At 41.9% G+C, this 18,150-nt stretch overlaps 1 protein-coding gene across 1 annotated transcript; it reads left to right on the top strand.

Moving 5' to 3' along the window:
• Positions 1-15,259: 15,259 nt before the first annotated feature.
• On the top strand, positions 15,260-16,223 carry LOC311176134 (olfactory receptor 7C1-like; the record flags this gene model as incomplete). Its single annotated transcript, XM_084241452.1, is given in 2 exon segments — positions 15,260-15,562; positions 15,564-16,223. Coding segments are annotated over 2 exon segments (963 nt in total).
• Positions 16,224-18,150: the final 1,927 nt, after the last annotated feature.

Genomic DNA, 18,150 nt, shown 5'->3' with positions numbered 1-18,150 from the left:
GGGAGCAGAACAGGTGGATCCACTGAAATACACTGCCGAGGGGAGCAGCAGGGAGACAGGAAAGGTCTGCTGCACCCTGTGGGTCAGCCGGGGATCGGCCTGCAATACTTTGATAGTGCTGTGTCTTTATTTTTTTTTTAAGATTTTTATTTATTTATAGAAGAACTGGGGTACAGGCCAGAGGCATGGGAGGGTAAGAGAATTCACCAGAGACAGAGCAGGGAATAGAACAGGCAGGCGACCAAAAACACTGCTGAGGGGAGCAGCAGGCAAGACAGGAACGGTCTGTTGTGCAATGTGGGTAGCTCTCTGGCGGGCCGGGAATCAAACCCATACTGCAGAGGCTGTGGACAGCTGCTCAGCACTGCACTCAACATGCTGCACCAACAGGGAGGCCCGCACTGTGTCTTTAACCTCTCTGTCACCAGGGAGGCCTAGCTATGTAGCATTTTAGGCTCTGAAGGCCAGCGAGTTTCAATTAAAGTCTGAGCACTTAAATGCTGCCAATTCAGTATAAAAGCAGCCATAGATAGTGCATAAATAAATGTTTTATTGCGTTCAGGTAAAATTTAGAGAGACAGCTAGGAGGTGGACACAGTCCAGTGGCAATAGTTGCCGAGCCTGGCCCAAGGACAAGATAACATGGCCAGCTCTGACCCTGGGCTGAAGTGTGTGCCTCTGCTGGCTCCTGGGCCTGTCAAGCTTGTGATAAAAAGGAAAGCTCTGTCCTTCAGTGTTTTCATGCTTTAAAATCTCATCTAGATTTTGCCCAGTGTTTTGTGCCATGCTAATTGCCATGATAGGAGGCAGGGAAATTGTTGGTGTCATTGTGTAAACTACTGCACTTCTAGATCATTTCTCTCATTGTTCCTAGTGCTCTGGACTTTCTGGATTATTAAACGATGAATTGGTCATCATCAAACTGTGGTTTCCAGACTTGTAGAAAGAAGTGTTGTTAAATCTGTGAGACAGGATTCGGTGAGGAAGTTTAGGGAGAAAGAGAAAGGGGTCTGGTGACTGGTCCTGGGGTGGATTTGGGGAGACCATGGGGTCTGCTGGACCTTCTGTGAGTTGATTCTCCATTTCCCAGTATTTTCTGCCTCATTCAGCCTCCTACAAATACTGGGGGATGCCTTTCTCATAGACTGTCTGGGATGTTTTAGGGCTTAGTGATTTTTGAGGATGTGGCTGTGGACTTCACCCAGGAGGAGTGGGCTCTGCTGAATCTGGCTCAGAGAAACCTCTACAGAGATGTGATGCAGGAGACCTTCCAGAACCTGGCCTCACTGGGTAAGGATGGCAAGATCTCTTCATTTAGTTGTTTAAAAGACAAATAGAATTTTATGAAAGGACCTTGGATTTGGGCTAAGGAATTGGAATGCATTGGTGGAGAAGACAGAGATGGACATTGACTCAGTGCCCTTATAGCTTAGTGGCCTCGCCATGAAAATAAACATCTGGGTATTGAACTGATCTTCTTTCTCTCTTGTGGTGGAGAGCCGCGAGGCGTCTGAGGTGTTGAAAGGGTGGGGATGGACTTCAGGGTCACTGTGTCCATCCTTTGACAAAATTATGATGTGACCTTGTTTTGTTTCATTTTATCACAGTCTTGAGTAACCTTGTCTAGGTCTGGTACATGTGAGATAATTTATGGCCAACAGGATAACAAGGTATCTGACAAGCTTCTAACAATACTGAGGCTTAGATATACATGCCCGACAGTTCTAGACATCCCAGACAGTTCTAAACATCCCAGACTGTCCTTTTCCTTCCCTGCTTATTTTCCTTAAATAAATTTTTTTAAGATTTATTTATTTATTTATACAAGCACTGGGTACAGTCAGAAGCGCGGGAGGGTGAGAGAATTCACCAGAGCGAGAGCAGGGAGCAGAGCAGGTAAAAGGACCAAAGCAAACTGCTGAGGGGAGCAGCGGGCGGCAGCAGAGGTCTGTGCACCCTGTGGGGCGCTCCTCTGGTGGCCGGGGAGCAGCCAGGAATCGAACCAGCGCTGCAGAGGCTGCGGGCAGCTTCGCAACCCAGCGCTCAACCGCTTGCGCCACTGGGGAGGCCCTCCTTAAATAAATTTTGACAAGCATTTTGTTGCAGTTAAACTCACACACACACACTTATAGAGTATGAGGAGATGAAAATGTTGGCTCTGTGTCATGGCAATGTTTGTATTTTACTCCTCGTTTGCCCTCACAATCGCTACCCCTTTCTGCATGAACAGGGTATCTTCCGCACACACCCTCTCTCATCTCCCGGTGGAGACAAGAGGAAAACCTGGACAGAGAGAAGCAAACACCTCTTCAGGGGGAGCATCAGAAAGGCAAGAACCCATGGCAGAAACTGTCCTAGTTGGGGGACACTATATTTGAAAAAGTCAAATAAATGAAAAACATAACTTCCTTTTGACCCAGGAAGCCAGTCTTCCAATAGATTACTATTTCGACTTTTTAAAATCAACCTTCTCATACTTTCTTTGCTCTTGGGAAAGCCCTTCCCTATATTCTCTTTGTACATTAGTCCTTGGTCATGTGCATTTCATCCCATTTCTTTCTGTTTTGCTTCTCTTATTACCCTGTCTTGTTACCATCAGTGTCAGCCTTCATGGAGATTATTTTTAGTCTGTTGCTTGCTAGCTTAACTCTTGTACCTATTTCCAAAGTCCTGAAATGGTCACAATGCTGAAAGTTCCTTGCTTACAGGTATCTTTTTTGTTTCAGGTTCTGAGACCCAACTTGAAACTATTGAATCAGTTGTTTTGCAAGATCTTTATGGAGAAAAAATACCCAATGAACAGAAAATAGTAACATTCAAAAGGAATGATGCTTTGCCATCCATTCCACACAAAAACTGGGAATACCACTGTACTGATCATCAGAACAAAAACCATGAGAAACACTTGAGGTGAGTGTCATTCATCTAAACAAAGTAATGCCTTAAAAGAGAAACGTAAAATGCCATGAATTTTAAAAACCTGGATATAAGACTAGATCAAAAACTGGAATTTCCTAAAGAATTTTTACAAGATTGTTTTTTCCACAAACAAGATTGAGATACTTGATGTTTGGCACATCATTCAATTGTGAGTAATTATGAGGAAATTCCAAAAGTAAAAAACTCATTGACTGTTACAGAGTCCTCTGTGAGAACCTTCAGTTTATACTTTGACATGACAGAAAACATATTAATTGAAAATGGTAAAAATTTATCACTAATAATGTATATTTTTATTTTTAAAAGTGGTCCTGTGGTGGAGAATAGCTGTGAATATAATGAAAACAGTCAAGGTGGACAAACCTTCAGCCAAATTCCAAATCTTTGCAAACTCAAGAGAACTACTGAAGTGAAATCCTATGAATGCCATGAGTGTAAAAAAGCTTTCACTGATCACTTGCCCCTTAAGAATCACATCAAGTCTCACACTGGATGCAAACCATATCAGTGCAAGGAATGCGGGAAAGCTTTTCATTTTCTTGCTTGTTTTAAGAAGCATGTGAAAACCCCAACCGAAGAGAAACCCTATGAATGTAAGGAATGTACCAAAGCCTTCAGCTGTTCTTCATTCTTTAGGGCACACATGAAGATTCACACCGGAAAGACGAACTATGAATGTAAGGACTATGGGAAAACCTTTAGCTGCTCTTCGTCCCTCACAGAACACAAAAGAATCCACAGCGGTGACAAGCCTTATGAATGTAAGGACTGTGGGAAAGCTTTCAATTGCTCCTCCTCACTCTCCAAACACAAACGAATCCACAGCAGTGACAAGCCTTACCAATGTAAGGAGTGTGGGAAAGCCTTTAGTTCCTCCTCTCACCTTATAATACATATAAGAATTCACACTGGAGAGAAACCCTATGAATGCAAGGAGTGCGGAAAGGCCTTCAGTGAGTCCTCAAAACTCACTGTACACGTGAGAACACATACTGGAGAGAAGCCGTATAAATGCAAGGAATGTGGGAAAGCCTACAATTGCCCCTCCTCCTTAAGTATCCATATGAGGAAACACACTGGAGAGAAACCCTACGAATGTCTAGAATGTGGAAAAGCCTTCTGTCTTCCCACTTCCCTTAACACACATGTGAAAAATCAAAGTAGGGAGAAACCCCATGAATGTAAGGAATGTGGGAAAGCCTTTAGCTGTCCTTCCTCCTTCAGAGCACATGTGAGAGGCCACACAGGAAAAATACAGTATGAATATAAGGAGTGTGGGAAGACCTTCAGTCGCTCCTCATCCCTCACTGAATACCTCAGAACGCACAGCGGAGAGAAGCCTTATGAATGCAAGGAGTGTGGGAAAACCTTTATTAGTTCCTCCCACCTTACAGTGCATGTCAGAACTCACACTGGAGAGAAACCGTATGAATGTAAGAAATGTGGAAAAGCCTTTATTTATCCCTCAGCTCTTAGGATCCACATGAGAACACATACTGGAGAGAAGCCCTATGAGTGTAAAGAGTGTGGGAAAGCCTTCCGCCATTCCTCATACCTTACTGTGCATGCCCGGATGCACACTGGAGAGAAACCCTTTGAATGTCTGGAATGTGGGAAAGCTTTCAGTTGCCCCTCATCCTTTCGAAGACATGTTAGAAGCCACACTGGAGAGAAACCATATGAATCTAAGGAATGTGGGAAGGCCTTTGTTTGCCCGGCCTACTTTCGAAGACATGTGAAAACTGACACCAGAGAAAATTAAAATATTAAAGTAAGAACTATAAGAATGCCTGCAAGAATTTTTCTAATATTAACCTATGTTGTCTCCATGAAGTCACCTTATGAATGTAAAAAAGTAGGAAGCTTCATTTTTTTGCGGTGTTTGAGATCTCACAGCTCAATGCTGTGTATGCAAACCATGGACCTCACTAATTGTGCATAATAAAAGTCATACCGGAAGCAAAGCCTCACCTGGAAAGTGGACTGCTGACTCATTGATTTCCAGATTTTATTTTCTGGTGTGACTATTTAAGGTGATTAATTTCCCTTGAATACATTTTTAGCTCTAACACATGCTTTACTTTGAAGTGCTTTTATTTTGGTTCAGATGTAAATTTTAGTTGCACTACAGTCTTTGGGATCCAATTGGGATTCGAAGTGTATTTTCAAGTGGAGGCTGGGGTACTTTTTTTTATTAGCTTCTATTTATATTCTTACTAACCCATTGATCTCGTTAGTGTGCAGTCGTTATGGTATGGACACACTGGTGTTTGTATTTTCTTTTGTAGTTGGTGATTTTATTTTCATCTAGCTTGGCAGATGCTGGAACTTGCCTTCCCGATATTTTCCCTCTTTTTTTTTTTTTTTTTTTTAGTAAGAGAACCTATGGTTTTTGAGGTTTTTGAGGTTATCAGTTATTAAGAACTTTCCTCGTAAGTAATTTTGGCAGAAATTAATAAGTGCAAGGGTTTTGAAAGAAGAGACTCTACATCTATTAAGGCTTTTATATTCTTACATGCATTAAGTGTGCATTAAGCTTTGAGTGTATCGTTTGATGAAATTTCACATGTATGTATACATCCCGGTAAATGTAGAACATTCCCTTTTCCTGTAATGGTTTGCTTTTGACCTCATTTATCACTAAATAATTGGGAAAGAGTAAAAAAAGTCTAGTATTTGAGGAAGTTAACTTACTTTTTTCAGTAATTGCTTTAGGCAACCATAGTTTTTACTTTTGTTACAATTTATTGGGTTTGCTTGCTCTTGACTGATGTACACATGCGGAAATACAGTATTTGTGCATATATAGTTATGAATTTGGCTTTTCTCAGCTTGCATAGTTTGCCTTTTAATTACCCTTGGCACATATTTGTCTTGGTGTATGATTGTTTCTAGGAAAAAGATTACTGATTCATAGGATAGACTTTGTTTAGATGTGGCAGGTATTTCAGTTTTTCAAAAAGGTTGATTAACCTATAAGCCTAGACACAATGCAGGAACATCCCAGTTGTTCTACACACATGGTCAACACTTTCTAATTTTAGCTGTTCATCAGGGTATGTGTTGATAATATTTTGTTTTTAATTTTCATTTACCTGGTATTTAATAATTTTGAATACTTCCTATGTTTGCTCAGTAGTTTCTTTAAAGATTTATTTATTTATGCATATAAGAGCTGGGGTACAGGCCAGAGATATGGGGGGTGAGGGACTGACCAGAGACAGAGTGGGGAACAGAGCAGGCAGACCGATTGAAATCCACTGCTGAGGGGAGCAGCGGAGAGACAGGAGAGGTCTGCTGTGCCACGTGGGCTGCTCCTTGGCCGGCTGGGATCAAACTTGTGCTGCAGAGGCTGCGGATTGCTTGATAGTGTGGTGCTTAACCCCTTGTGCCACCAGGGAGGCCATGTTTGTTCAGTATTAAGATATCTTATGAGGACACCTGTTCAAGCATTTCACCCACTTTTGAGTCCTTATTTATTTGCAGAGTTTTCTTTTGGCTGCTTGCTTTTAATTGTAGTATGTGTATTGCCATACCTAATTACATATACATGTATTTATAAAACATTGTATATTATATATACATGAATTATGGCATGTGTATGCATATGTATTGCAGATTAATTTTCCCATCTCTGGCTTGGCTTTTCATTCTTTTATTTTTGTAAGCCGTGAAGGGAATTTATTGGCTTGAATGAGAAATTCCTTAGTATAACTAGATTAAGGTCTGGCTGGATACTGGAGCTAAAAACATGTTAGCTGGATGTTTCCTCTTGACTATGTATTTCCTACACTAGTTATTCTTCCTGACAGGCTATTTCTCTCCATAGTGGGCCTGAGAGAACCCAGGCCACTTTCTTGGTTGAAGTCTCAGAAAGAGAGTGAGTATCTTTATCAAAAGTTCCATGTGATTATGACAGTTGAGTCTCTTTGACTCACTTGCTAACCATTATGAATTGCTGTGGCCAGAGAAAATATTTACCCTGCTCATTCACGGACCAGCGAAGTGTCTGCGTGTCCTGGTAGTTGTGATGTGTGTGTGTGGGAGAAGCAGCGACGGGCAATTGTGATCTAGAAATAGCTCTAATATCACCAGTTAGCACTTTGTTTTCAGTCTGGGTTAATAAGGGATGGGAACTATGAATTCTGGAACCTAGCCTGGTCTAAGTAATTCAAGACATTCAGGTAGGTTAGATGCCATCTGTTCATTTGCTTTAGATTGCTGAAGATGTCATCTCAATCTTCATTGTTGCCTTGTAGATTTTTCTGGGAAAATTTGTAGTGAGAACCTTCCAACTTTTTAATTCTTCATTTTCCATATTAAGCTTAGAATCTTCCCCTTAACAGTTTTTACAAATGAATCTTCTGGGATTATACTGAGGACTGCATTGATGTCACAGAATAAACTTAATAAAATTGACACTTATATGACTTAGTCTGCCAGTTGATGAACTGATGTAATTGCCTGTTTATGCTGATCATCTTCACTTTCCCTTAATGTTATCTTATAGTTTTAATTCTATGTAAGCAGTATGTTTTACCTTTGTAAACATTTTCATTCATTTTTCTATTTTTTGACTAGCGCATAGACTTGAAATATTTTTGTACACTGATCTTATATCCACTGACATTTATAAATCAATTATTTATTCAAATAGTTTATGGATTAATTGGTACATGGATTTTTTTAATGTATACGATTCTGTCAATACCAATAAAAATCCTACTTGATCTCTAAACTTTTCTTTTTCTTGCCTTATTGCTTTATGGTGATGAACAGAAGTGATGAGAGTAACATATTTGATAGTTGCCTGTTCTTTTTTTTTTAATTTATTTATGCATCTAAGAACTGGGGTGCAGGCCAGTTGTGCGGGAGGATGAGAGGATTCACGAGACAGAGCGGGGAGCAGAACAGGCAGATGGACCAAAAGCACTGCTAAGGGGAGCAGCAGGCGAGACAGGAGAGGTCTGCTGCACCATGTAGGTATCTCACAAGCTGACTGGGCTCGAACCAGCGCTGCAGAGGCTGCGGACAGCTTTATAGCACTGTGCTCAACCACCTGCGCCACCAGGGAGGCCTTTTAGATGCCTGTTCTTAAGGGAAAGTTTCAATACTTTATCATGACACCAAGCAACTCAAGGGGATGTCTGATCAGGGTCCTCACCTGAATGCTTACAACTGCAGGACCCCCCAAAGCAGACACACTGTGTGAAGTAGTAGAATTTATTTACGTGGTTGGAGAGAGAGAGAGAAGGCCGGAAGCCACCTGTCCTACCCTAGATTACATCCACTGAGCAGAAACTGAGGTCCAAGTCAAAACCCTATTGGCAATCTGGCAGCTTCTTCATAGAAACCCTTTCTCACCAGGAGTTTATCTGCTGAAGTCCCAATAACTTAGCTTCCAGAAACCCAGAAGCTTAACTGGCCAAAAGCCCACTGCTTTTAACTACCAAATGCATCATATTTAAACAGAACAACAGCCTCAGGCCTTTACCTACCCAAAGTCTCAGCTCTGCCTGTTTCCCATCAGCTCCTGCTATGTTTGAAAAGCACCTAGCATCAAATTGACATCAAGTGGCTGGAGTCTAGATAGCTCCACCCTTGTACCATGAAGCTGGCTATGAGTACCACACACTGGCTTGGAGGCTCCTCCTTATTATTCCTCTTACCATTTCCCCAATTTCCATTTTGTCACCACTGATGACCAGTTAGCCTATGTGTCTCAAGTATCTCCTTCCAAGCCCCCTCAGATCCCCCAGGGCAAGCCTAAGTAGGAGAAGCAGTCCCACCTGTCTTCTGCGTTACACAGGCTCACAGGCAGCTCAGCTCCAGCCTGGCACCCTGGGGCCTATAGTTGTAGTTGGGTGAGGGTGGTGGGGGGGGAGGCGGCAAGTCCCCTTCACCTAGGGGTAAATAACAGTGCCTCAGACTGAGCTGCTGCCAGCTGGATCCCTTTGATCTGAACTGCAGTTCCCCCACCCCCTTCCCGTGTAAGGGGAACCACAGAGGCTGAGTTAAAGTATATCAAAAATGATCCACTAACAGGGAATTTATGTTGCCATATGAAAACCTTAAACATAGCAATTTATGCAAGAGCACAGGATGCATTCAAAGTGCACCAAAATTAGAAAGCACTTGCTGTTGACGTTAGACATCGAAGGGTCGGGGGAAGGAGTAAAACAGCGCAGAGCAGGTCCTCAGGAGTCCCGGGCAAGGTAGGGGTCACCAGGCAGCTTCAGGGGCAGTGCAGGCAGGGACTTCAGGAGAGTTAAGGAAGCTCCCGCGATAACGGCAACAATTTCCAAAGGGGACTAATCACACCCCCCCAGGACTAGGGGCAGTAGGACTTTCCGGAACAAGGATGACAAAAATATGCTGAGGTCACGGCTGGCACCCAGAGACTTAGTTCTGGGCACAGACCTGCTGCTCTGCAGCGGCCTGGGTGGTGGGTGAGCTGCGTTCCTTCCACTACCTCCAACCCCTAGGGCCTATCTGAGCGTAGAACCCAGGAGGAGCCTAATAGTGAAGAGCCTTTTCACCCACAGTACTAATCTCTCAAAAAAAAAAAAAAACCTTCATGACTTTTCTCCAGAAGGAAAATTAAAACTCGTTCCAATAGGCTGATTTCCACCCTGTGTCCTAAGATCCTCAGGGACCTGGCATGTCCTTGTGAGAAGTGGGGGGAAGCTGGTTTAATTCCAGTGTGTCTTGGGCTCTCCCTGTGTGATTCTGTTTGGAACTCTTCGGACCTCTTGGATCCAACGAGTGCTTCATTTCCTACAGTAGATGGTTTTCAGTTCTCATTTCTTTTGACAGATTTTCTAAGCTGTCCCCTTTTTATTCTCCTTCTGGGATCTCGATGATGGGGAGGGAATCTTGCCTGGGATGGATTGTGACAGAGCTGCATTTCTGATGCAGACTCCGGAGACTCAGTCCCCCTCAGAACATCTCATAGGCACAGTGGCTGGTCTTTTCGACATGCCCTGCATGAGAGGCCATATACACCACCGGGGAGACAGTCATTCCAGGGGAGATGGACTCCTCATTAGGGAGGGAGCATGCATATGTCCCGCAAGGTGAGCCTGCAGGGATTAAACTTGGAGAAAAGTTTCCTTCTATGTGTGGTGCCTTGGATCCAAGGGAGCTGAATCACTTAGAAAACTGAGCAAAAATAAGCCCATCTATTTAATGAGGCGCTCTGAGAATTCAGCGGTGGGTCCCCTGCCTAGAGCTCTCCTGTGGCTCATCAGCCCCGGGCTCACTTGGCATCCTCTCTGTATCCCTTGGATGTCTGATCCCTCTGCAGCCAGTGCCAGGCACTCACTGTCTCTTCTTCTCATACCTACTGTCCAAGAGACAAAAGGCCAGTTGGTACCAAGTCCTCTGAGTGATGCCTCTGGGAGATCCTGAGTGCTGCGGGAAAGTGGTGCGAAGGAAATGAAGACTTATTAAGGATGTCTTCTGGGAGACAGGTTGAGGAGATAATGAAAGGCTAGTGGTTAAAAACCCTGCTCATTTCACGTCCTTGGCTCTGAAGGGGATTATCTGCACTCACGCTTTCTAGGTCACCATCTTGGAGTCCAATTCCAGGACTTCTCCCCTCCGCAGCGGGAGCTACCCCCTCTCATGCCTGCTCATCACCTGGGATTCTGCTGTGTTTTAACTCAAGCATTTTCTCCTCTTTTGAAGCGCTGATCCAATGAAGTGGCCCTGAAGAATGAGGAAACCCTAACTTGGAGACAGGGAGGTGTGATTTCTACTCCAGTCTTTTGCATTTAATGCCCAATGGACCTTGGGCATGATTTTTATATTCTGTGGACCTTTTTCTTATCAGCACAAGTGTGAGTATAATGAGCTCTGACAGAATGCTTACGGGACAGCAGATGTGATGGGCCAAGGTGGTGTTACTTGAAAAATACCATTTATCTACTAATTCGGAAATTCACACAATATATTCCCAAAGCATTTTAGAAACCTACACAATACATAGAACAAGGTAAACACACCTTGAATGTATACGAAAAAGAAATATTGTAGCAGAAAAAAAATAAAGCAGATCCAAAACCTGGGTAAATAATTACACAAGTAAATAAATATCTCCCACAAAATGATGTTTAGTAGCCATAACTGGAGATAAGCCGGAGAGTTTCAGTGAAGACAAAGGACTCTGCTTGTGCCACTAGGATAAAATTTTAATATAAATTAAAACAAAAACTTGAAAGTGTTATAATCCAAACAGGGGTTCATTTGCCCTCTCTTCACAAAAGAAGAGAACAACATGGTGCCTCCATGTAACATGAGGGATGACTGCTCACATCTTCCTTGCTCCCCCATCCCTAAGATATGTGCGCTACTGGAATGTCAGGGTCATGTACAAATTCAGGGCAAGGAGACAGAAAAAAGAAAGTCTTCTTAATAACATTCCAGTCTTTCCAGCCAGTAACTCCCCAGACTATTTACTAACTATCCACGATTGCAGGACAAGGTGGAAAACTTGTTGTCTTAGTTAGGCATACAACCACACCCAAATACAAGCAATTTCTGCAGAAGAGACTTGGAGGGAGCACAAGGAAGAGGAGGATGCATGCATTTGGTGGCCATCTCTGGTACAATGATCACTGACGAGGTTTATAGTACCATAATGTAAAACAAACTGTTATTTCATGGAGGCATGGCCTTCTTGACGCTAAGGCAAAGTGCACTGCTGTCCCTAATTCTCATAAAGCAGTCACGCTGTGTGACAGGGGAGCCATGGATCCAGTGATTCCCTTCAAAACTACATTAAAAATGCTTCTCTGGGGGCAAGAGGCACAGGGAGGTACTCATGCATTCTGAAAAAAATCAGCAGTAAACCTTGATTCAAGTTAAAATTGTAAATCCCCTCTGAGTGATTAAAGCATTCAGACTCCCAAGTAGTAAAGTGTTACGTCCCTCCTAATACACTTTCTCTGTTTCTTATATGTGGACGGACATTCCTCTTTTTAAGGCCCTTCCTCAGTTAATCAGTGTGGTAGAAATGATGATGCTCTGGGGATTCGGTGGGATGCAGGAGTCTCTGCACCACTGAGGGAAGCAGTCAGAGTCTCAGAGAGCCCAGGGCCAATGCGTGTCTCGGACCCTTTGCGGGTGGGGAAGCTTAAGCTCGGGATGGCATGATTACTTCTTTGGACATGACGGAGATTGAAGGTTAAAACTAAAGAAGGAAATGCTTCTTCTAAGATAAAAGAGACCCACGCCTGTGGCTACACACCTGCAGTGGAGAGATTTAAGAGAAAAAAAAAATTCTTATCTGATTAGGTCCACTTGTTCTTAATAAATGGCATTGCGCGGAGACTGTAGTAACAGTAAAATAATAAAACATTGTTCACCGAGCAACAACGAATTGCAGCAACAGAATTGCAGAAGACCTTCCACTTCAACCATGACCCCATACACTTCTGCAACTTTCAAATCCTAGCCTTAGCATGACCTCACTTGCTTGAATGACCTCTACTGACCTACTTGTCAGCAGAATGCCTTCTACTGACATCAACCACTCTGGTCCAGCTAAGGGATTTCCTGGCATCACTTTTCCTTCCTAAAGCAGCACTCTAACACCCGAGAAGTACCAGTGGAACCAAGTCCTTGAATGACGGGACGTGAACAAGCTAGAAATGTCCAAAAAGTCTTTTGGAAGGGATCATGCTCAGTGAAATAAGCCAAAAAGAAAAAGAAAAATACCGGATGGTCTCACTCATAGCAGGGATCTAGAAAACTTAAATAAGGGACCAGGAAAATGAATAACTATAAGAAAGTGAAAATCAAAATCAACAAAAACTATGAACCAGAGACACTTTTTCTGGGGTGGGGGGCGGGAGGGGAGGGATTGGGGTCAGAATGGGGGGATTGCAATTGTATGGGGAATATAAAAATAAAATTTATTAATTAATAAAAAAAAATAAAAAAAAAAAAGTATGGGACAGTATTTTACCCTGAGGGGTAATTTCTACCCTAAGGGGTAAAAAGTAGGTTTGAGAGAAGGTGAAACAGCTTAGATATTAGCAATACTATGAACAATCTTTTTGATGTGGGCCATTCTCACAGCTGTGAAATAGTAGCTCACTTTGTGTTGCTGACTTGCGTGTTGCTGATGAGTGCGGTAATGAGCACTGGTTCATGTCCGCTGGCCGCCTGCACGGCTTTGGAGAAGTGTCTAATCAGGTCTTCTTGTTTTTGTTGGAGTTGAGTGGTATGAGTTCTTAGTAGATAGATGATAGGCCCTTGTCAGCTGTCTGATGTAGACATATGTCCTCCCATTTAGTACGACACCTGTCCAGTTTACCGACAGCTCTTTCACTGTGTGGAAGCTGCTTCGCGTGATAGCCCCTTTTGTTAGTTTTTGCTTTTATTGGCCTTGTCATTGGAGTCACGTCCCCAAAGACACATGGAAGTCAGTGTTGCAAAGTGTTTCATCTGTTTTCTTTTCAGTATGTTATGGTTTCAATCTTACATTTAAGTCTTTAGCTCACTTAGAGTTCATTTTCACGTATGGTATCAGGCAGAGTTCTAGCTTCATTCTTTGGCATGTGGCTGTCCAGTTTCCTTAGCACATTTTGTAGAAGAAAATTTCATTCTCCACAGTATATTCTTGCATCGTTTGTCAGAGTAATTTCCATACACATGTGGGTTTATTTCTGAGCTATCAGGGCAATTCCTTTGGTCTATGTGTCTATTTTCATTCCAATAGCATAATATTTTGATGATTTTATCCTGATTAAAATTCACTGAATTCCTGAATATGTTGACTCACATCTTACACAAAACCTGGGGCTATTCTGGACTTCCAAATTAGTGTCTCTCTCTCATCCTCCTTGAGCTCTCCCTGTACATGTGCTCATCTGGTTCATATGTCACAGCTTTTATAGGCTCTCTTCATTTTCTTCATTGCTTTTCCTTTCTGCTGCTTAAGTCACATAATCTTAGTGAGCTTGCCTTCACCCTTATGGGTCCTTTCTCCTGTACGTGTACGTTCAAATATGCAGAATAGGCTGCTAGTGAATTTCTAATTTCAGTAATTGTATGATTGTGGTCTAGAGTTTCTAGCTGGCTATTTTTTTATTTTATTTTTTTTAAATTTATTTATTTTTATTTTTATATTCCCCATACAATTGCAACCCCCTGATTTTAACCCCAATCCCTCCTTTCCCCGTGCCCCCCCCCACCCCAAAGTGTGTCTCTGGCTCGTAGTTGTTTGTCGATTTTGATATTTTCTTTCTTACAGTTAGTCTTTTTCCTGTTCCCTTATTTAGGTTTTCTAGATTCCTGCTATGAGTGAGACCATCCGGTATTTTTCTTTTTCTTTCTGGATTATTTCGCTGAGCATGATCCCTTCCATCTAGCTGGCTATTTTTAAGATTCCTTAAAGAGTTTCCCTGGAAGGCCCAGTGCTGTTATGGCGTGTGGGGCCTATACCACCATTTTCTCTGGCACTATGCTAAGCACTTTCAAAAGTATATGTGTGTAAATATGTATGTACACAAAACATAACATTCTCGAATATAATATCCAATAGGTGGTGCCTATATTACTTTTTAAACTATACTTTATGAATTTTAATAAAATATGAAAGAAAACCAGGTATAATGGATACCAGGCTTTCCAAAGACACAGAGAGTGTCACAAAATACACATGCCAAATAACACGATTACCAAAAAATGTAAATCATTGTAAGTTATATATTTACACATTTTCATTAAAGAAGAAAGATTGGATTTATAATCAATGCTTGGACTAGATGACATTAATCTATAAAACATTAATTATAAACAAAATTATAATTAATGAGTTTCTATTTTTAGTTTCATGTTAAGTAATGACATTTGAAGGAAGATACAGAGAAAACTAAAAACGAGGAGACAAAGACGAAAGCCTGGAAGCCATAGATGTTCTAGACCAACACTGCTTGAGCATTTGCGCACACGTGAGACTTCCAGTGGTCTGTCTCAATGCAGATTCCGACTCAGCGGATCGGAGTGGGGCCTGGGATACTGCATTCAAGGAATCTCTTGGATAACGCTGATCCTCCTGTCGTGGGGAGGCATTTAGGGTAGCTGGGCTCGAGAAGGTAAAACTATGTCGGCGCTGAGACCACATTCCCACACACTAGTGACAAAAATGGAAAGAGCGAGAACATTTGAAATTCCCCAAATAAAGGCAACTGGAAAAAATGTAGCACTTTACAAATTCATTCACCGGGAATGAAAGGCAACTACACTTCCGTGCTTGGTGTGACGGCTGAATGATGCTTTTTTTCTCTTTCCTGGCAGTTATTTCACCCACATGGAATCAGGAAATCAAACACATGCATCAGAATTTCTCCTCTTGGGATTTTCAGAAAAGTCAGAGATTCAGTTTATTATTTTTGGGCTGTTCCTGGCCATGTACCTGGTCACATTCGCTGGGAACCTGCTCATCATCCTGGCCATCAGCTCCAACCCCCACCTGCACACGCCCATGTACTTCTTCCTCTCCAACCTGTCCTTTGCCGACATCGGCTTCACCTCCACCACCGTCCCCAAGATGCTGCTGAACATCCAGACGCAGAACAAAATCATAACATATAGAGGTTGCCTCAGCCAGATTTTTTTTTTTCATTGTGTTTGGGTGTCTGGACAATCTCCTCCTGACCGTGATGGCCTATGACCGCTATGTGGCCAACTGCCACCCCCTGCACTACATGGTCATCATGAACCCCCGCCTCTGTGGACGGCTGGCCCTGGGGTCCTGGTGCCTGAGTGTCCTCGGCTCACTTCTTGAGACCTTGACTGTTCTGAGGCTTTCGTTTGGCACCAATGTGGAAGTCCCACACTTTTTCTGTGATCTTCCTGAGGTCCTGAAGCTGGCCTGTTTGGACACCCTCATCAATAACATAGTGGTATATTTCACAACTGGCCTTCTGGCTGTCATTCCTTTCAATGGGATACTTTTCTCGTACTATAAAATTGTTTGCTCCATTCTGAGGATCTCCTCAGCTGGAGGCAAGTACAAAGCCTTCTCCACCTGTGGCTCTCACCTCCTGGTGGTGTCCTTGTTCTATGGCACAGGCCTGGGGGTCTACCTCAGTTCTGCGGCCACTTCGTCCTCCAGGTCAAGTCTAGTGGCCTCAGTGATGTACACCATGGTCACCCCCATGCTGAACCCCTTCATCTATAGTCTGAGGAACAAGGATATAAAGGGGGCCCTGGGGAGACTCCTTGGCAATTTGGCACCAACCAGGGGTGGGGTTATTGCAGGATGCTCGTGAGGAGCTGGGTGCACTGAGTACCAAAGGTCCTGGCTAACTTGGCCCAATATTTTTATTTTTTCTACTTTTTCATGTTTGAAAGAAAATCTCTCCTTGGCTCTTCCCTCCCCCATTTCTCCTCATGTTATTTCTTGAGTTTCCTTTTTCACTTTACATCCAGTCATTTTAATCTTATATGAATATAACTGCTATTTTCTCAGCTACCTTCAATAATGACTTAGATTAAAAAATAAATGAAATCTTATGTGTTCAATGTATAGCCTCAAACTCATGGGATATGCACCTATTTTGAATGTTGCCCTGCAAATTCATTTAAAGAGACACTTTTTAGTTTGAATAAAATCACATAAAATATTTGATTCTTTTTAATCCAATTCAATTTCCCTTTAGTAACGTTAACCTTGCTAAATTTCTCTACTGAGCATGATATATATTCCTCGAATTGTGGCACTATAGCTTACCCATCTTTGAAACTGCAATGCCTAGTCCACGTCTTACTTTCAATGGAATGAAGAATGGATGATGCATGTTTATATAATAGACAGCGGCGACATGTATTGATTTAACAAAACTTCTTGAGATAGAAATGTTATTGATAGTGATGTAGATTAAAAATAACTGTCCTTGATATGTACCTACTAAGTTTTTTTATACATTATCAAATTTAATTTTTCTAAGAACACTTTTATGTGATGAGTATCATTTCCCTTAGATACAGATGAGGAAGTAAGTGTTTCTTGTATCTAGGTCACAGGTACAAAGAGGATGAGCTAGGATGGTCTAAATCAGACAGCTTGACAACGAATCATGTTATGTTGCCTCTTGTCAAAACTTATTAGAATAATAGTTAATTCTCCAAAGAAATAGGAATTGTCTAATGTGTAAATATTCAATTATCAAAGAATCTTTTTCCATTCAAGAAATATTTTATCTCTGGAATCTGTAGCTTTAGAATTAAGTCCTGAGCTAAGATTTATTCTTGCCTTGAATTTCTTTGAATATAAGGTTGATCATATTTTCTTGTGTGCATAGTTATTTTCTTTTAGAAATATTTAATCCCTTTTCATCTCAAATCTTAATGATTTACCACTGATTTGCATACCTAGATAATTCTGCACATGACTCACTCACCCTCTCCCAAATCGCCAGGCCCCTGTCACGTTCCTACCCCTGCCCTACTCTGCCCATCCCACCTCTGCCCTTCTGATAACCAGTCAGGTTTTAATAGAATCTAAGAATTATTCTTGCAATTGACAAATATGGGGTATCTTTCCATTCCTTTGTGGCTTCCCATATCTTTCATAGTGACTTAAACTTTTCAGTGGTTAGGACCTTCAGCCCGTGGATTGAAATTGTTCCACATATTTAATCCTCTCTAGGGTTATTGTAAATGGGATGTTTTCTTAATTCTCTTCTATTCATTGTATATAAAAACACAGTAGATTTTTGTGTATGGATTTTATATTCTGCCACTTTACTATATTAATTTATTAGTTCTAGTAGTTTTTTGATAGAGTCTTGGGTTTTCTGTGCATATTGCCATGTAACCTGCAAATAATGAGTTTTGTTTTTTTTTTCTTTTTCCTTATGTTATTCTTTTTTTTAATATTAAATTTTATTTTTATATTCCCACATACAATTGCAAACGCCCCATTCTGACCCCAGTCCTTCCCCTCCCGCCGCCCACCCCCCAAAAAGTGTCTCTGGTTTATAGTATTTTGTTGATTTTGATTTTCACTTTCTTATATTCATTTCCCTGGTCCCTTATTTAAGTTTTCTAGATTCCTGCTATGCGTGAGACCATCCGGTATTTTTCTTTTTCTTTTTGGCTTATTTCACTGAGCATGATCCCTTCCAGCGCCATCCATGTTGCTGCAAATTGCATGTGTTTATCTTTTTTGAATGCTGAGTAATATTCCATGGTATA

The sequence above is a fragment of the Talpa europaea genome (assembly GCF_964194135.1).
Source record: "Talpa europaea genome assembly, chromosome: 8".
NCBI lineage: Eukaryota > Metazoa > Chordata > Mammalia > Eulipotyphla > Talpidae > Talpa > Talpa europaea.
This window is presented reverse-complemented; position numbering and strand designations above follow the sequence as displayed.